The sequence below is a fragment of the Hyaena hyaena genome, unplaced genomic scaffold (assembly GCF_003009895.1).
Source record: "Hyaena hyaena isolate Hyena2069 unplaced genomic scaffold, ASM300989v1 scaffold_144, whole genome shotgun sequence".
In the NCBI taxonomy this organism is placed as follows: Eukaryota; Metazoa; Chordata; class Mammalia; order Carnivora; family Hyaenidae; genus Hyaena; species Hyaena hyaena.
In genome coordinates, this window is record NW_024080776.1 from 3,077,979 (window position 1) to 3,096,526 (window position 18,548).

The window sequence follows — 18,548 nt, forward strand, 5'->3', positions numbered from 1 at the left end:
AAACAAAGTATACAGATAGAATAGCCATCACCAGTGGTTTACATATACTCATTGTTGCTGAATGCTCACATTTGGCCTGTCGGTTTTGTCTCTTTTTGTCTGAAGCACTGACCCTGAGTGCATATTACAGTCCTTCTAGTTTTCCCAGGAGCCTGAGCCGAAGTTGGTCGCTTAACTGGCTGAGCCACCCAGGCACCCCTGGCAGCTCTCATTCTTTTTTTTTTTTTTCTAAAACGTTTTTTATTTATTTCTAGGAGAGAGAGAGACAGCGTGAGCAGGGGAGGGTCAGAAAGAGAGGGAGACACAGAATCTGAAACAGGCTCCAGGCTCTGAGCTGGCAGTCAGCACAGAGCCCGACGCGGGGCTCGAACCCACAAACTGCGAGATCATGACCTAAGCGAAAGCCGGACGCTTAACCGACTAAGCCACCCAGGCGCCCCATGGCAGCGCTCATTCTTGAAAGACTCCTTGGTCTCTGTGACATGACACTGTCAAGAGAGTCTGACTCTAAGCTGCCAAGGGGGCCAGGAATGTGGGACATGTGCTCAACTAGGGGCAGAGGAGCCTGACAGAATCCTCTGGTGGATGAGGACCCAGAGAATTCAGAAAAACCTCAGTGTGGGCAGAGATTGTGAGATTCTTGGGGGAAGGAGAAAGAGGAGGACATGGAGACATGGAGCAGTATAAGAGGAGGACAGGGGCAAGGACAGAGTACCAATGACCCCCAGAAAAGTCAGGCAGTGGTGACTAGTTAAGTCAGACATCTTGGATTCAGGTCTTAGTTCTACCCCTTGGTAGTTGTACGTGACCTTGAGTAACCAGATTAACCCCTTGAGTCTCAGTTTCTTCATCTGGGAAATGGGGGTAATAATCACATGCACATCATAAGGCTACTGTGAGAAGTCAATAACATAAATGCTTAGCCCAGTGCCTGGTGCCCGGTAGGTGCATAAGATCCATTCATGGTAGCATATGTTACACCGAAGGAGGAGGCAGAAGAGACTTCCAGGCCCTTCAGTTACAACATCCAGCTGGCTTATGGAGGAGGGCTCAAAAACCTTGATAACCTCCCAGGGAGAGAAGACAGTTAAGGGTTAACAGAATATGGCATCCAATATGCCATATTGACTATTTTGAACTGTAGCTACATGCAAAACAGCAAGTGCAGGGAGAGGCTTTCTCTGAACTCCCTTTATCTGCCTAAAGATGGATCTCTAAAAGGACTCAATGGACATAAATTCCCTTCCTGGGAGTTTCTTCTCATATCACAGGAGAGGAGACTAGAAGTCTATACCATATCCAGACAAACTTTGTCACAAATGATCATATCTCCCAACCATTCTTCTAAGAGTCCATTCAGCTTTTCTAGAAATCATTTACTCTTCCCTGAAATGTCTATATTTCCCTTCTCCTTTCCCTATTAAGATGGTATTTAAGGGGCACCTGGGTAGCTCAGTTGCTTAGGCACACGACCTTGGTTCAGGCCATGATCTAACCATTCCTGAGTTCAAGCCTTACGTCAGGCTGTGTGCTGACAGCTCAGAGCCTGCACCCTGCTTTGGATTCTGTGTCTCCCTCTCTCTCTCTCTCTTTCTGCCCCTCTCCCACTTATGTTCTCTCTCAAAAGTAAAAAATTAATAAAAAATAAAAACATTTAAAAAAAAGAGAGAGAGATGGTATTTAAGCCTGAATTCTAAGCAACATGAGAGAGTTACTCATTTTTCCCTGGGTATCTCTCATCCTCCCATGCATACATAAGTTATACATGTTAATAAACTTGTGTTGTTTTCTTTTGTTAATGTTTTGTTGGAGAGTTTCATCTGAAGACTAAGATGGACGGAGGTAAAGTTTTGACTCCTATATAAAGTCGTAACCCCAGCACCTTAGAATATGACTCTTTTGGAGACTGAACCTTTCAAGAAGCAAGCAGTTAAGTTAAAATGAGGGTGTTACCAAGGTGGGCCTCAATCTGATTTGAGAAGAAGAGATTAGGTGTTTTTATGAGAAGAAGAGATTAGGACACAGAAAAAGATAACAGTAGATAAATGGGATTAAGAGCTACAAATTTTCAGTTATAAAATAAGTCACACAGATGGAAATGAAAAGTATAGTCTAGGGAAATAGCCAATATTACAATAATGTTGTATGGTGACACATGGTGACTACACTTACGGTGGTGAGCACTAAGTAATGTATAGAATTGGCAAGTCCATGTGTTGTAAAGCTGAAACTAATATAACATGTATGTCAATTATACTTAAGTAAAAAAAAAAAGATTGGGGTGCCTGGCTGGTTCAGTCAATAGAGCATGTGACCGTTGATCTCAGGTTTGTGAGTTCAAGTTCCAATTGGGCATGAAACCTACTTAAAAAAAAGAAAGAGTATGGGAGTCGGAGGGAGAAGACTATCATCTACAAATTTTTAAAAAAATATTTTTATTTATTTCTAGGAGACAGAGAGAGAGAGACAGCGTAAGTAGGGGAGGGTCAGAGAGAGAGGGAGACACAGACTCCGAAACAGGCTCCAGGCTCTGAGCTGGCAGTCAGCACAGAGCCCGACACGGGGCTTGAATCCACGAACCGCGAGATCATGACCTAAGCGAAAGCCAGACGCTTAACCGACTAAGCCACCCAGGCGCCCCTATCATCTACAAATTAAGAGAGAGTCCTCAGAAGAAATTGTTAAAATTCAACTGGAGCACCCGTGTGGCTCAGTTGGTTAAGTGAACACCTCTTGATTTCAGCTCAGATTATGATTTCATGGTTCCTGGGATCAAGCCCTAACTTGGGCTCTGCACTCATAACACAGAGTCTGCTTGGGATTCTCTCTCCCTCTCTCTCTGCCCACCCCCCAACCCTGTGCTCTCTCTCTCTCAAAATAAATAAAGATTAAAAAATAATAAAATTTTTAAAATTCAACTAAGTAAATTTGAAGATCTAATTGCCTTTATTAAACAAAACATGAATCAGGCAGCATCCCATCTAGGAAGTTGAGGGGTCTCTGAGGAGTTGTACAAAATGGAAAGGTTTTATAGGAAGCAGCATGGGGCAAGAAAGTTAGAAGCAAAAGAAAATAAAGGATTGTTTCCTGCAAGGTTACTTTCCCTTATGAGGAAGAGCAGGGGGTCTTATCATGCAGATCATGTCATCTTTCTTTGAAAGATGGAGAGGATCCCGTGAAAGACTCATTGGCACCTATCAGAAAATTCCTGACAGGTTAAAATTTATATTTCTGGGGGAGATTTAAAGTGCAATTAGGTTAGGTACTAAGCCCTGGCTTAGTGGCTTGGCCTGGCCCAAGTAACACCATTTGAGGTCTGTGGTTTTCTTTTTAACAGAATCAACCTTGTCAATACCTTGAACTTGGACTTCCAGCCTCCAGAATTATGAGAAAATAAATTTCTATTGGTTAAGCCACCTAGTGTGTAGTATTTTGTTGTGGCAACCCTACCAAACTAATACAAAAACATTTTGATTTTCCAAATATAAAACTGCAAAATCAAATATGCCTTTTCAAACTATACATGCTTCAGTCCCATTTTCCTCATAGATCTGTCCTTCCTGGCCCACCACTGCCATCTTCCCACTGGAAAACTGTCAACTACAGGATAAAAACCAAACTCCTGAGTGTGGTATTTAAGGCCCACCCTTCATCTCTCACTCCCCCTCATTCATCTGAGTTACAAGAAATTCTCCACATTTCAGGCTATCTGGTTTCTTCCATCAATGGCCATGAAGGGCAAGGGTAGAGAAGTTGGACTTTGCGGGCCTGATAAAGGGCTGGGTGGGCTGGTGACATGGAGGATGAAATGGAGATGACATTAAAGGCAAGGTGCTGTGGCAATAATCCAAACCAGAGACTGCAACTTGGATTAGGCTGTGAGGGGAAGATAAGAAATGGGTACTTTTCAGAGATCTTTATTTTGGGGGAGATAAAACCGACAGGAATTGGGGTACTCAATAAATATTTATTGAGTTTCCTGGCTACTCTTTCTAAAGCAAGCTCTTTGATTATTTTTCTGTTTCCCTACTTCATAACACTTTTCAAAGCCTGCGATTACCTTGTTGCCACACTTGCCTATTGTCTATTTTCATCAAGCAGAATGTAAACTAAATTAGGGCTGCAACCTTGACCAGTCTTATTCATCCAGTGCTTGGCATTAGCAGATGCTCTCAATAAATCTTTATGGATTGAATGGCTTAATAATTGACTGAATAGTACCGCGTGAGGGCAGAGAAGTGAGATGGACAAGGCCAGGAGAAGCCTGTGAAACTGGGACAAACACTCCAGAGGGGTTAAGACCCCACCTCTCTCTGACTCTGGCCCTGAAAAGGGCAGGCATGAACTAGGGGTCTAGCAGTCCCGTTGGCCCCAGACCCACCTGCCCAATTGTCCATAGCTAGATTTGAGAAAATCCAATGCCCATTCTTTATTTTCTGGCCTCTGGCTGCGGACTCAAGGCAGTGGATATTTTAAGGGAAAGGGAATAGGGGACCCCCACCAGAACTGGAGAACTGCCCCTCAAAAATGTGGAAGAGAAGGGAGACTGGGTGGCTCAGTCAGTTAACATGGGACTTCGGCTCAGGTCATGATCTTACATTTCATGAGTTTGAGCCCCACATCAGGCTCTCTTCAGAGAGCCTTCGTATCCTGTCCCCCCCCACCCCCACCCCCACCCCCCGCTCTTCCCCAGCTTGTGCCCGTGCGCCCTCTCTCTCTCAAAAATAAACATAAAAAAAAAAAAAAAAAAAGAATGTGGAAGAGGGTTGTAGAAGATGCGGCCTGGCACATGGTAAAAACCTTGAATGCTGGTCTCTGACCCCAAAACTTGGCGTGGCAGTCTCCTACCTACCCACCCCTCCCCGTCCCAAGCCTGGCTCAGGAGTGTGCAATTCTTCCCAAGCCCTAAAGGGGGCAGCACCGGGCCGGGCCTGAGGCTCTGCCGGAGGGCAAGGGACCAGGGGAAGGGCTCACGCACTTAAAGGGGAGTTTTGGTGACTCGCTGGCGAAAGCGAGCGCCGCCCCTGCCTCTCCCTTACCCCCAGGATTACTTGTCCATCTAGTTGTCAGGCGGAGAGTCCTGATACCCGGTCCCCTTCGGACTTCAGCATAAGCCCGAGAGATGGAGAAAGAAAGAGACCTCCATTAAAGGGACTCTCGGTCACCAGGGCGTGGGGCTAGGGGTACGGAGAATCGGCTGGTCACTACATACATGGGGCCTACCAGTAAAGTTGCGTCTTTAAGGCTTGGGTAGGAGGCTGGGCCTGGACTTGCGTCGGCTGAGAGGAGGAGCTTCTTGGTGACGTAAGGCCTGAGGAGGAGCGTGCCTTTTAGGTGACTCACCGCCTGGAAGGGGGCGGGCTCTTAATGACGAAACTCCGGGGAGGAGACAGGCGTTCATTGATAAAAACGCCGGGCTCCCTCGGGCGCGATCACAGCGTAACAAATCCTGGCCGTGCCACGCGCGGCCGGGGCTTGGCGGAACCGAAACAAGCCCGGCCGGCGCTACGACGCACCGCCTGCATGGAGCCCGCCGCCGGCTTCCTATCCCCGCGCCCCTTCCCGCGTGCTGCCGCCCCGCCCGCGCCCCCTGCCGGGCCCGGGCCGCCTGGGAATGCCTTGCCGGGACATGATCTGGAGATGCCGGCCGGACCACCGGCGCCGGACTCAGGGCGCCTCATCACGGACCCGCACAGCGGCCGTACCTACTTCAAAGGCCGCCTGTTGGGCAAGGTGAACTGGTGGGGTGGGGTGCTAACGAGGCTGGGGGGGGGGAGCGTCCTGCCGACTTTCTTGAAGGCGCCTGCTGGGGCGAGGGCGCTTGTCCTCAGCGCGGGGACGCGGGGACGCTTGTCCTCAGCGCGGGGACGCTTGCCCTCGGTGCGGGGACATCTGCGGGCCAGACTTGGCTGTCCTGGAGCGCCCTGACTGATGCCCCCTTCCCACAGGGGGGCTTTGCCCGCTGCTACGAGGCCACTGACACAGAGACCGGCAACGCCTACGCGGTCAAAGTCATCTCACAGAGCCGCATCACTAAGCCGCATCAACGCGAGAAGGTGGGCCCTGGGCCCAACAGATCAGGGGTGGGGTGGGACAGTAGTGAAGGAGCCCTTGAAGAATGACCACCCTGCGCCCCTATTGCAGATCCTAAACGAGATTGAACTGCACCGCGGCCTGCAGCACCGCCACATCGTACGTTTCTCACACCACTTTGAGGATGCTGACAACATATATATTTTCCTGGAGCTCTGCAGCCGAAAGGTGAGCGATGACGACGGGAGTGGGAGAGGCAATGGGGGCCTTGAGACCCAAAGCTGGAGCCCTGTCTCTTCCTTCAGCAAGTGCAAATGGAGGGAGGGTCAAAGAGGGCGGACCAGGGGCTGAAGCAGTGGCTTTCTGCAGTCCCTGGCTCACATCTGGAAGGCCCGGCACACCCTGTTGGAGCCAGAGGTGCGCTACTACTTGCGCCAGATCCTTTCCGGACTCAAGTACTTGCACCAGCGGGGCATCCTGCATCGAGACCTCAAGCTGGGTGAGAATCCTGGGCCCGCGGAATTAGGGTTTGAGGAGGTAGAGAGAAAGGAGTCTGACACCTCTTTGCCCTTCCCTGTTCAGGAAATTTTTTTATCACTGAGAACATGGAACTGAAGATGGGGGACTTTGGGCTGGCAACCCGATTGGAACCCCCGGAACACAGGAAGAAGTGAGTGTTTGAGGAGAGGGGTGGCCACAGTCTGTGTGACACAGATGACATGCGTGACAGTTTGTATGTGGGAGGCATGATGGCTGACCGATGTGTGTGTGTGATAGATGGGGAGGGATGATGGTTGGTTGTGTGTGTGGGAAGGTAGAGGTAGCAGCCACGACTGGTGGAAAAGTTGAGGGTCCTGTTGGTGTTTGAATCCCTGAGACGGATGGGATGTAAGGAGTCTTGGAGATGTTTGACTGATTCTGTGTGTGACTGGGGGAAGGTGACATAAGCAATGTGTGTGTGAGACAGACCGAGTGTGGGAATAGCAGGGCATGTCATCCTGTGTAAGAAGACCCTGCTGAGGCCATGATGACTGGGTGTGAGTGACAACAGATAGCATGTGTGATAGATGAGTGTTTTTGGGAGATGTGACAGCTGGTGTTGTGTGTGTGTGGCACAGACCATAGGAGGTGACAGGCTGTGTGGGTGTCTGACAGACGGGAGTGGGGGAAGGAGGGAAGGATCAGTGATGGACCCTCTGCTGGCCTTGGAGGAGGGGGCTGGTTTGGGGGTCAGGGCCTCTCCCTGTCCTGCAGAGCAGCTGAGCAGCTGGGCCAGGCGGGTGGGCGGGGACTCAGCTGCCATCCCCAGCATCCATTGTCCCAGGACAAGCAGGAGTTCTCTGGCCTTTGGTGACAGGCAGCTGCTTTGTCTGGACTCACAGTGGGGGCAGGGATGTGGGAGGGGGAGCTAGCCAGGCTGGGTCTGAACCTTCTCTCTTCCTATTCCTTTTCAGAACCATCTGTGGCACCCCCAACTATGTGGCTCCAGAAGTGCTGCAGAGACAGGGCCATGGCCCGGAGGCAGATGTGTGGTCCTTGGGCTGTGTCATGTGAGTCCCAGGGTCATCTACACACTGGTGCGTGCCCGTGTGGGGTGTACCTTCCACTTTACTCCTGACCCCCTTATCTCTACCCTACAGGTACACACTGCTATGTGGGAGTCCCCCCTTTGAGACAGTTGACTTGAAGGAGACATATCGCTGCATCAAACAGGTTCACTACACACTGCCCGCCAGCCTCTCACTGCCTGCCCGGCAGCTCCTGGCTGCCATCCTTCGAGCCTCGCCCCAAGACCGCCCCTCAATTGACCAGATCCTGCGCCATGACTTCTTTACCAAGGTCTGTGGCTCCCCAGACACCTAAGTCAAGTCTGCATATTCTTAGGGGATTCAATGGGGGGTAGGTGACAGGCCCCCTAAGGCCTCCCTTCTCTGCTCACATGACTTCCCTCCTCAGGGCTACACTCCCGACCGGCTCCCTGTCAGCAGCTGTGTGACAGTCCCAGACCTGATACCCCTTAACCCAGCTAGGATTCTGTTTGTCAAAGTTACCAAGAGCCTCTTTGGCAGGAAGAAGAAGAGTGAGTCTGGGATGTCAGTGGTTTTGAGGGTATAGAGTGGCAGGGGGGACTTGTTACATATATTGTGGGGGCATGAGTATGAGTGCCTTTGAACCCATAGAGAGCATGTGCCCATTTGTATCTTCCCTACAGGGAGCCTGTGGGGTGGGCAGGATACTGAGGGCTATATCTTACCCCACCCAGGTAAGAACCATCCTGAGGAGCGGGATGAGGTCTCCTGTTTGGTGAATGGCCTCACTCGGACATCCATTGGCCATCAAGACGCCAGGCCTGAGGTGAGGTGCTCACGTGGGTAGTGTTCCCTGACTCACACTCACCCTAGCAGCTGCAGGAAGCCTGGGATAAAAGAAGCTAGTGAAGCATCTAGCCTCGTGGTGGCCTAATTGGCTGTGTCTCATTAGCCAGCCAGGACTGACCTGGGGTGCCCTGGCTGTCAGGGCAAGGTTGGGCCATGGACTCTCAAGGATTTGGAGTTTGAGGCCTGTCTCTCTCCCTTCTACCCAACCATCCAGGCTCCAGCAGCTTCTGGTCCAGCACCCCTCAGCTTGGTAGAGACAGCACCTGAAGACAGCTCACCACGTGGGACACTGGCAAGCAGTGGAGATGGTGAGCAGCCAGAAAGATGAGAAGTGCTAGAGGTTGCTGGGGCTGAGACCAGGGACCAGAGGGAAGGAGTGGTCAGAGAAACAAGGCCTGTGTCCTGGGGAACTAATGCCTAATTCTGAGTGCCCTGTTTCCTTCAGGGTTTGAAGAAGGTCTGACTGTGGCCACAGTGGTGGAGTCAGCCCTCTGTGCTCTGAGAAACTGCCTGGCCTTCATGCCCCCGGGTAAGGTTGGGGTCTGGTGTGGGTGAATGGTGGTGGGAATTCTTTGGCTGAGATGTTGGGAACAGGTCCTCACTCCTTCCTCTTTCATGACAGCGGAACAGAACCCAGCTCCCCTTGCACAGCCAGAGCCTCTGGTATGGGTCAGCAAGTGGGTTGACTACTCCAACAAATTTGGCTTTGGGTATCAACTGTCCAGCCGCCGTGTGGCTGTGCTTTTCAACAACGGCACACACATGGCCCTTTCAGCTAACAGAAAGTAAGTGCTGTTATGGAGTGCCTTGTATCCAGGCCTTTGTGCCCAGCAGCTGTGTGTTCTTGCACTTGGTGTCCTGGGGTTTCTCAGGGAGGGGCATCAGTGCAGGGGCTCTGTCTGACTTCCTGTCTCCTCTCCTCCAGGACTGTGCACTACAACCCTACCAGCACAAAACACTTCTCTTTCTCTGTGGGTGCTGTGCCTCGGGCCCTGCAGCCTCAGCTCGGTGTCCTAAGATATTTTGCCTCCTACATGGAACAGCATCTCATGAAGGTATGTGGACTGGAGTGGGGCACACTGAGGACTGACACATCCTGATCCCTTCCTATTCCCATTGGCAGGAGTGGCTAGGGGGATAAGAGCTAGAGGCTGAACCCCTAAGGGAGACATTAATGGGGAGGGACCTGACTCATGTCAGATAAATAACTTGCTCCTTGCTCCCAGGGTGGTGATCTGCCCAGTGTGGAAGAGGTAGAGATGCCTGTTCCCCCACTCTTGCTGCAGTGGGTTAAGACTGATCAGGCCCTACTCATGCTGTTTAGTGATGGCACTGTCCAGGTAAGAACCCCTCCTGGAGTTGGGGGGAAGGTCTAGGAGGCCTACTGTGCTGGGAAAGAAACTGGATCTGGAGCCTAGGACCTGATCAGTGCCACCCTTCTGCACATAGGTGAACTTCTATGGAGACCACACCAAACTGATCCTCAGTGGCTGGGAGCCCCTGCTTGTGACTTTTGTGGCCCGCAATCGCAGTGCTTGTACTTACCTCGCTTCCCACCTTCGGCAGCTGGGCTGTTCTCCGGACCTGCGGCAGCGGCTCCGCTATGCCCTGCGTCTGCTCCGGGACCGCTGCCCAGCCTAGGCCCTAACCTGCAGAGTAGGCCATGACCTAAAGCCTCAGGGCTGAGGCAGGCCTGTGCCTGTAAGGCTCTGGCCCTTGCCTTGTGGGCCTCCTTGTCCCTTTGGTGCCTCACTGGGGGCTCTGGGCCAAATCCCCCAGGGAATCAGGGACCAGCTTTACTGGGGTTGGAGTCTGCCTGTCCCAGCAGCCTCCTATCCCTTCTCCAAGAAAAGCCTGAGCCTTAGTCCCCAGCTAGGGGACGTTATTTATGGACCACTTTTATTTATTGACAGACATTTATTTATTGGGATTGAGCCCCAGGGAGGGCCTCCTCCTGGGATAATAAACCGTTTTGCAGAACTTGGAAGCCCTCTTCACTCATAGTAGAGCCCGTGGACCACGGCCACGGCGAAGAGCGAGGCGTTGGTGAAGGCGGCAGAGGCCAACCCATCGCGTTCCGTGTCCCAGAGTGCGCGGCTGACCACGTGCACACCCTGGCTGGCGCGCGGCCCCAGCACCACGCTGCACACTAGCTTGTAGCGCGGGGGACTGATCTCACGCAGGCACACACGTACCAGATCACACAGCTCCTGAGCCAGAGGCCCGGCCTCTGCCCCTGAGTAGCACGCATTGCGCAGCCTCGCCTCCAGCGCTGCCTGCAGGGCGCGTTGTAAAGGTGAGGCCTCCCAGCGCTCCCCTGGTGCTGGCTCTGTGCGGTAGGAGGGCGCCACCCGATGCACGGGTGCTAGGGGCAACCCGGAGAAGCTAACCCTTGAACCTAGAAGAGGAACTGGGCCCAGAGATGGTCGACGACCCCCAGGACCTGCGCCTGGTGCGGCCAGCGAGTTGCGGCGTGAGAAGGACGAGGCCGGGCCCAGCACAGAGCCACGGCGGGAGGCTGGGCCCAGACCTGGTAGTCGGGTCTCTTCTATACTGGGCAGGTGGCCCGGAGGCCTCACCGGTGATAGTTTCAGCCCAGGGTCTTTGGTAGTATCCTCCTCCTGGCGTCCGGGGGGCACAGACCTGCTAGCCATGGACCTGCCGGCTGGAAGACCCACACCTGGATGGGATGGCCTACCTGGCCATCTTTGTACCCCATCCAGTCTTTCACTCCGTAATAAGGTTTTTTACCCTCTAACCCCTTCTTACCTGTTTTTGGGACAGGTGAATCAAATTGTCCCCAGCTGCGTGGATTCCTAGGTGCTTAGAGTGTTACTGGCTGTTAGGGACATAAGCAATGCTGCTCAGACTATCATTTTGGGGTAGCCCCTGCCCCCCTGAACTCCACTTTCCCCTGAGCACTATGGAGGTTCGCTAAGTGAGCTCTAAATAACACCTCCTTTTCTCTCTTCCACTTGACTTTTCCACCAGAAGGGAGATGAATCTGCCCTTTGTTTGCCTCAGCCTAGACAGTGGTGCCTCAAGCCCCTAACCAGAGGAAGACACAGACAGACCCAACACGTTCAACCCCACGGATCCTTCTACCCCTGTGGGTTATTGAATCCAGACATCTGCCCCTACCTGCTTCTAGCGTGGCTGGCACAAAGACCTCCCCTACAATTGGTTCAGGCTGGTTGGAGGCAGATGACTCAGGAAGCTCCTTCCACCCTCTCCATTTGGCCTCTGGCCCTACCTCCAGAATCAGTTTTGGGATGAAGGCCCTCTTCTCCCGAAACTCCCACAGGCACCTGAGTCACCTGCAGCCTTTGGCCTCCAAACTCTCTCCTAGCTCCACAGCCCTTCCTCACCCAGCTGGCCTGACTGGCAGACGGGAAGCTAATGGCCCCTTGTGTTGTGGAGTTGCCCTGGGTTACTGGTCAGCCACTCCTGTTTTTTGGTCTCCTCCTTTCCGTCCTGGCTCTGGCTTAACTTGGAAGTGTTACTACACTGAGTACGTGTTGAGTGCAGGGTGCCTGAGTCATCAGGGAAGAGGAGATAACAGGGGCCTAGAACCCCTGTACTGAGGGGCAAATGTAGAGAGTGGCTCTGGTCAAAAAGGTATTTCCCTATTCCAGGGCTCTTGAACTGCTATCCATTTCTCCCCTTCTGAAGGCTGGCTCTGAAGCTGTGAGCAAATTGCAGAGGCCTGTAATATGGGGAGACCTTGAGCCTGTAGGGGTGGCTGTTCAGGAATCATGATCTTCGCCTACAGGAAGAAGAACGTCATGGCTCTGTCCTCTCCCCATTAGCCTCAATAAGGACAAACATTTCCGCTCCCTGTGCAGAGCTGGGGTGGGGTTTGGATGACTTCCTCAGCTCAGGGCTGTGTGCAGGGGGAGGGGAGGCACATCAGTTCTGCTGGTGGGAGCAGACCTGACGCAACAATGGTGCAATAGCGGTGACTAGACTTGGCAGTAAACCAGAGTCCAGCCTCCTGACCCCTGCTGACCCAAGTGCCCTGGAGCTTGTCCCCAGCTGGCCACACCTCTGGTGTGCCTAGAGTGCCAAACCCCTAACTGGTTGCATTTTAGGGATGCCAGAGGCCATGACGCCTCTGTCAGAGCTGACACCTCCTCACCTGACCTCCTTCTGGGAGGGACAGGACTGCCCAACCCCCTCCCAGACAAGCCAGTCTGGGCTCTGAAAACTCCATGAGGGTGAGGAATTTCCCTGTTGAGGGGGTTTCCCAGGTCTGGCTAACCTGATCCTGGCCCTGTGTGCATGTGAGAGAAGGAGTAGGAGGGGCAGGGAGTTTGAACTCTGGATCCAAGACAGGCAGGGCCTGGGTGCTGAGACCCTCTACTAAGCTTCTGGCCCCTCTGAGGGCTGAAGTTTTCCCTGGGCCTGTGGAAGATGGGCGGGGCCTCTCAAGCTGGGCTCCAGTTTCCGTGGAAACCCACAGGCTTCCCACCCACTGCTGCCTGGCAGGCTCCCAGCTGGGGCCTCATCCGCTGCCAGCCTCTCCTCCCCAGTCCAGTCTGCTCCACCCTCAGCCTCTCTTGGCCCCTTCCCTGACTCCCCATCCCCAAGCCCAGCCTCTGGCCTCTTGCACTAGCCTCTGGGTGCCTTCTTAAGAAACCTGGCCTCTCCTGCCCCATCCCTCAACTTTAGCTTCTCAGCAAACAGCCTTCCCAAGCTCCTGCCCCTCCCTCTCAGGCTTTTCTAGCCTCCTTACCAGCTCCCAGGCCTAGCCAGGCCTCCTGCTCCTTCCCAGCTACCCCCTCCCACAGACCAACAGACAACAGGCCTCCTAGGCTATTCTATTCTATTCTCTTACTTCCCTGCCCCACCCCACCCATGGAGACCCCAGGACTGGTTGTGCACGGGGAGGCTGCGCCCTTTTCCACAGCACTCCGAAGTCTTCTCAACAATCCCCAGTACAGGTGAGGGGGTGGGCTCTGTCTGTGGGTTTTCCTTAGCTGGCTCTGCTAAGGAAAGCCTTGACTCTGAGGAAGCCTTGAGTACGGAAGAGGTGGAGATGACCCTACTTCCTGGTGAACTCAGTGTGGGGAAGTCAAGTGTGACGAATGACTACAGGTCACATCACTCAGTGTCCATGATGTCTTGAGAACGAGAAGTGGGGGGAAGGGGCAGTGGGGGCTGGAGCCTGGAGCAGCTGGTGTGACTTTAGGTAAAGGCCTTCCTTTGTGGATCTTGGGTTCCTGGCAGAAAAGAGCCCTTTGCCCCCTGGATCTTGAGAGATGGGATGTAAGTTGAGCCCCTCTATGGGAGGCAGAGGAGCAGATGGCCCTGTTCTGGGAACTGGGGATTCACAAGAGGAACAAAACTCAAGGGATTGAGCCAGAGTTTCCGACAGGAAGTAGTTCAAGGGTGCTGCCTAGGGCTCACTGCCCAGGATGCTAGTGGTATCTGAAACTAGGGATAGAATATGGGGGCAGGGCTGGTCAGGAGAACTAGAATGTTGCTTTTTGTCCCCACTGCCTCCCCAAGGGTTGGAGACTCCCATGACCCTACTGCTTTGGAGATTGCAGTCCGGTCTGAGTAGTGGGAACCCCTGGCCTTGGTCCTGGGACTAGGAGGCTCCAGAAGCTCAAGCTTCATTTCCTGCCTCCTACCCTCTATGCTGTTGGGAGGCCCAGGGGCTGGGGCCGGAAGTGGTTGCGAAGATGGAAAATGCGGTCTGGTCTCATGATGGTGCATCACTACCATGTCTGTCTGCAGCCAGTGCACTCTGCAACCCCCGCTCCCCCACCCCCTCCTGCCTGGAGGAGGCTGAAAAATAGCTGAGTTTGCAGTCTATGGAGGAGGAGCCAAGAAGAGTTTCCCTTACCTCAAGAGTCAGGCTGGGGAGAAGAGGGGTATGTAAGGTCAATATTGCATCAGCCTTGGTTCCCCCTCAGGGATCAAGCATAGCCACCTCCTCTAAGACCTGAGGATTTGGGATTACTATCCCATTTCATGGATGAGAAACCTGAGATTCAAAGGTATAAAGTCACTTGCCTGATGCACCACAGGATGGAGCCAGGACTAGAATCCAGGCTTGTGTGTGTACTCTAGACCATTGGGTGGAAGGACTAAGCCCTATCCCTTATATGACAGATACAGAAATGAAGGCTCAGAGTAGGCAAAGGCAAAGCCTAGAGTTGTATCCAAGACTCTGGCCTCTTCTTCCCTGGCTCTCTCCTCCCCTTCCCACAGTGATGTTTGCTTTGTGGTCGGTCAAGAACGGCAGGAGGTGTTTGCCCACCGGTGCTTGTTGGCCTGTAGATGCAACTTCTTCCAACGACTTCTGGGTCCGAAGCTGGGCCCTGAGATGCCTAGCCCCGTGGTGCTAAGCACTGTGCCAGCTGAGGCCTTCCTGGCAGTGCTGGAGTTCCTGTACACCAACAGTGTCAGGCTGCACCGCCACTCTGTGAGCCTGTTGGGCAAGGGTATGGATGAGAGAGGGAGGGGGAGGGGCAGGAGACACTCTCCACCACATCCCCAACCACCCACCTTGCAGGTGCTGGAGGTGCTGACCGCAGCTGTGGAATATGGGCTGGAGGAACTGCGAGAGGTGGGTTTATGTGGCAGGCTCCTGTCTCATTTCTCTTGCTTCTTATGGGCTCAGATCACACCCTGCCTCACACACACTCTGGTCTGGCGAGGAACGTGTCCCAACACAGAAGTATGGATATCTCTCTGTGTAAATAGGCATTATGTGTGCCAGTGTGCAAAAGGATAGGTACATGCCCTGTGTGTACTGTGGGGGCATATGGGGTGTTTATGGCTGTTGCCATGGATGCCAGGGTAAGTCAGCCTTGATCCTTTTCTTCAAAGAGAGATAGACACATGAAATCTCTTAACCTAGGGGCATAAGAAGTATGATAGATGAGGGTATATGGTGCCTCTACAGAGGGTCTCTCTAGTCTTGCCATAGGGGAGAAAAGAAGGGAAGACTTCTTGGAGGAGGAAACATTTGTGTTGGATCAGGTAGAACAGGTAAGGGTTTGAGGGGGAATGGGAAAGGTGGCATTCTAGTCACAGAGGCACAAAAGGAGCTAGTGAGCCACTTAGTGTGGCTGGACTAAGTGTAAGAGGAGGAGAGACAGATGAGATTGGAGATGGTATTGGGGACGAAATCATGCAGGACCTTCAAAAATTTAGACTTTTTTTTTTTTTTTACTCAGAGGACATGGAGATTCATTGGAGAGGTAAAGGAGTGAGGATCTGGAGCTTAGAGGAGAAGTGATTGGGAGAGATGGGAAGGCCTCCCCAGTCCAATGGGGATGAGAGGCAGTGGCAGCTCAAGAGAGAGGTACATGACTTTAAGAGAAGTGGAACTGGCATGACCCGGTGCTCTTCTGGATGTGAGGGTGAGAGGGGGAGGTCATGGGTGAAATTCAAGATCCTAGTTAAAACAAAAATGTCTTGGGGCGCCTGGGTGGCTTAGTCGGTTAAGCGTCCGACTTTCGCTTAGGTCATGATCTCGCAGTTCGTGGGTTCGAGCCCCGCGTCAGGCTCTGTGCTGACTGCCAGCTCACAGCCTGGAGCCTGTTTCAGCCTGTGACTCCCTCTCTCTCTGACCCTCCCCTGCTCACGCTGTCTCTCTCTCTCTCCTAAAAATAAATAAAACATTAAAAAAAAAATTAAAAAAAATGTCTTTAGTCAGAAGCGACACAAGTCAAGGAAGAGAAGTGTCCTCAGAGAAGGAGAGTGAATTTTCGCATTGCTTTCATCTAGTCTGATTTGTAGGCTGCTAGTGTCCAGTCCCTTCAGGCTTACCAAGTCTCAGACGCTGGTGATTCCTTGCCTTTCTTGGTCTGGGAGGTCACTTTAGGTGTGGGGCTGCTTAGGAACCTGGGTGGCTCACCACTTCCAGGGATGGGGTCTTGGAGCGGGATTCACCTTGGTACAACCAGCTTTCATTTCTATTCCCAGCTGTGCTTGCAGTTTGTGGTGAAGGTGCTGGATGTGGAGCTGGTTTGTGAGGCCTTGCAGGTGGGTGTTGCTGGACAGGCTTGCAGTTAGTCCTCAGTGTGGAGGACTGGAGCACAATGGTCTCTCCAGCCTCCAACCTGACAGTCTTCATCCTGTTCCTAGGTTGCGGTAACCTTTGGCCTGGGACCGCTGCAGGAGCGTTGCATAGCGTTTGTAGAGGCCCACAGCCAGGTATCGCTCCCCATCTTCATACTCTCAACCCCTCAGACCCCATTCTGCTCCTCCCTGACCCATTTGCGGACCCACAGGAGGCGCTCCGGACCCGCGGCTTCCTGGAGCTGTCGGCGCCAGCGTTGCTGTCCCTGCTGCGCAGCGACAAGCTCCGCGTGGACGAGGCTGAGCTCGTCCTGGCGGCCCGGAGCTGGGCGCGCGTGGGCGCGGTGAGCTGGGGGGCTAAGGGGGCCCTGGGCGGGCGTGTGGAAGGAGGCCTGGGGCGCAGGAATCCGGCAAGCGGGCGGCGGGGCAGGTGCTCTTGCCCGTCCAGGCTTAGGGCTGGCGTTCGCAGGCCGTGCTGGAGCGGCCGGTCGCCGAGGTGGCGGCCCCGGTGGTGCGGGAGCTGAGACTGGCTTTGCTGGCCCCGGCGGAGCTGAGCGCCCTGGAAGAGCAGAACCAGCGGGAGCCTCTCATCCCGGTGCGCAGACGCGGGGAACCAAGCTCAGATCCGCTCAGCAGCGTGGGGAGAAAGCGCGGAGGGGTTGGGTGGGGGGCTCGACACAGGGTCTGCCGGTCAGGGGGTACTGCAGGACTCTGCCTTGACCAGCCTTCCCCTGCAGGTGGAGCAGATCGTGGAGGCGTGGAAGTGCCACGCTCTGCAGAGAGGGGATGCGGCCCGGGGCGCCCTGTGCCGCCGCCGGAGGGGAACCCTGCCACGGGAGCATCACTGCTTTCTGGACCTGCCCTTTAAGTGACCAAAGGCCGCGATTTGCAAGGAATTCTGGGCCTGTCCCAAACTACAGCTCCCGACGTGCCTGGCGCTCGGGGCGGACTTCCGTCCCCAGCATGCCCTGCGAGCCTGGCGCCGGAAAGGGCTACTGTCGCCCTGCTCTGCGCCCTGTGGGTGGGGCTGTGGGGAGTGGGGGTGGGGAAAGGGCGTGGGCTTGGGCGGGGGCCCCAAAGCGATTTCCTTTACGCCTTAACCCTGACTCTACCCTGGGCCCTCTGGCCTGCCGCGTTTACTTTTAGAATTCCTACATTTTTTTCATCTCAGTTCCCTCTTTAATTCCAGACCTACCTCCCAGAGAGCGCTCTCTAAATGCCTCACAGACACCTCAGACTCCCATTCAAAATTGAGCTGTTTCCTCATCTTTGCTCAGTTCTGCCTCCTTCATGGTTCTCATCTCCGTGTCTAAACCAGAAACCTGCATCTGCCTTGCCTTATTTTTCTTCCTCACATCTGCCTCCCGTGGCTTCTGCCTTCTAAGACACTGAAGGGTAGCAAAATGTGCCAATCCAAAATACAGGCTCTTTGAGCTAAGGATTATTTTAAGCTGATTATTTTGAGAAACAGTGGAAGCTCTGGAAACAGAGTAGAAGTTACCCTTTTGTAAGGGAAATTTATATTTAAAAAGGAAATCTCCATTTGTAAGGGTGTCTCAGGAAAGGGATGATCAGCTCACAGGAGGATTTTAGTGGAGAAGGCACGCACTGCTGGACAAGCCTTACCTTATGTACTGTGCCTTTTTCCTGGTAGCCTCCTCCTAACTGTCCTCCCTACACTTTTCTTTCATCTTAGCTGAAAATGGTCTTTCAGCAGGTATTTTAGACCACCTCAGGGAGTTACTCACTTTTCCCTGGGTATCTCCCATGTACATATGAGGCATACATGTTTTTTTTTTTTTCAAATAGTTTATTGTCAAATTAGTTTCCACATAACACTCAATGTTCATCCCCACAAGTGTCCTCCTCCATGCCCATCCCCCCACCCCCCCACATCCATCAGTCCTCAGTTTTTGTCAGCATTCAAGAGTCTCTCATGGTTTGCCTCTCTCCCTTTCCCCCACCATTTCCCCCCTTCTTCTCCCCCTTGTTCCTCCGTCAAGTTCCTCCTAATCCTCCTATATGTGCAAACATATGATATTTGTCCTTCTCTGCCTGACTTATTTCACTCAGCATAACACCCTCAAGGTCCATCCATGT

The 18,548-nt window shown here is 53.2% G+C and overlaps 3 protein-coding genes across 8 annotated transcripts; 2 read left to right on the forward strand and 1 right to left on the reverse strand.

Annotated features, from left to right (window-relative positions):
- Positions 1–5,425: 5,425 nt before the first annotated feature.
- Positions 5,426–10,391, forward strand: PLK3 (polo like kinase 3). Of its 2 annotated transcripts, none has more exons than XM_039238654.1 (15): positions 5,426–5,733; positions 5,949–6,056; positions 6,145–6,261; positions 6,403–6,532; positions 6,616–6,703; positions 7,488–7,583; positions 7,674–7,872; positions 7,990–8,113; positions 8,246–8,388; positions 8,626–8,719; positions 8,857–8,940; positions 9,034–9,196; positions 9,337–9,466; positions 9,638–9,751; positions 9,861–10,391. In XM_039238654.1, exons 1-15 carry the CDS (start codon positions 5,524–5,526, stop codon positions 10,050–10,052), a joined length of 1,992 nt encoding a protein of 663 aa, XP_039094585.1. In that variant the 5' UTR covers positions 5,426–5,523; the 3' UTR covers positions 10,053–10,391. The 2 variants fall into 2 exon arrangements, with proteins under 2 accessions (XP_039094585.1, XP_039094586.1); XM_039238655.1 differs by having other exon boundaries at positions 8,297–8,388.
- A 14-nt stretch (positions 10,392–10,405) lies between these two features.
- DYNLT4 (dynein light chain Tctex-type 4) lies at positions 10,406–11,065 on the reverse strand. The gene has a single exon (XM_039238662.1). It carries the CDS (start codon positions 11,063–11,065, stop codon positions 10,406–10,408), a length of 660 nt encoding a protein of 219 aa, XP_039094593.1.
- Positions 10,462–17,459, forward strand: BTBD19 (BTB domain containing 19). 5 transcript variants are annotated; one of them, XM_039238661.1, is made up of 8 exons: positions 10,462–13,354; positions 14,631–14,844; positions 14,935–14,988; positions 16,353–16,412; positions 16,515–16,583; positions 16,661–16,792; positions 16,918–17,043; positions 17,186–17,459. In XM_039238661.1, the coding sequence occupies exons 1-8, from the start codon at positions 13,269–13,271 to the stop codon at positions 17,318–17,320; spliced, it is 876 nt and encodes a 291-aa protein (XP_039094592.1). In that variant the 5' UTR covers positions 10,462–13,268; the 3' UTR covers positions 17,321–17,459. The 5 variants fall into 5 exon arrangements, with proteins under 5 accessions (XP_039094592.1, XP_039094590.1, XP_039094589.1 ...); XM_039238659.1 differs by having other exon boundaries at positions 14,631–14,988; XM_039238658.1 differs by having other exon boundaries at positions 16,918–17,459.
- Positions 17,460–18,548: the final 1,089 nt, after the last annotated feature.

Excerpts from the sequence above, each read along its gene's own strand:
- PLK3 (XM_039238654.1), top strand. The coding sequence starts at position 5,524 with ATGGAGCCCGCCGCCGGCTTCCTATCCCCGCGCCCCTTCCCGCGTGCT. Across the intron at positions 8,941-9,033 it reads CCTGGCCTTCATGCCCCCGG|CGGAACAGAACCCAGCTCCC; the intron begins GTAAGGTTGGGG and ends CTTTCATGACAG. Across the intron at positions 9,197-9,336 it reads GCCCTTTCAGCTAACAGAAA|GACTGTGCACTACAACCCTA; the intron begins GTAAGTGCTGTT and ends CCTCTCCTCCAG.
- DYNLT4 (XM_039238662.1), bottom strand. The coding sequence starts at position 11,065 with ATGGCTAGCAGGTCTGTGCCCCCCGGACGCCAGGAGGAGGATACTACC.
- BTBD19 (XM_039238656.1), top strand. The coding sequence starts at position 13,269 with ATGGAGACCCCAGGACTGGTTGTGCACGGGGAGGCTGCGCCCTTTTCC. Across the intron at positions 16,584-16,660 it reads TTGTAGAGGCCCACAGCCAG|GAGGCGCTCCGGACCCGCGG; the intron begins GTATCGCTCCCC and ends GCGGACCCACAG. Across the intron at positions 16,793-16,917 it reads GCTGGGCGCGCGTGGGCGCG|GCCGTGCTGGAGCGGCCGGT; the intron begins GTGAGCTGGGGG and ends TGGCGTTCGCAG.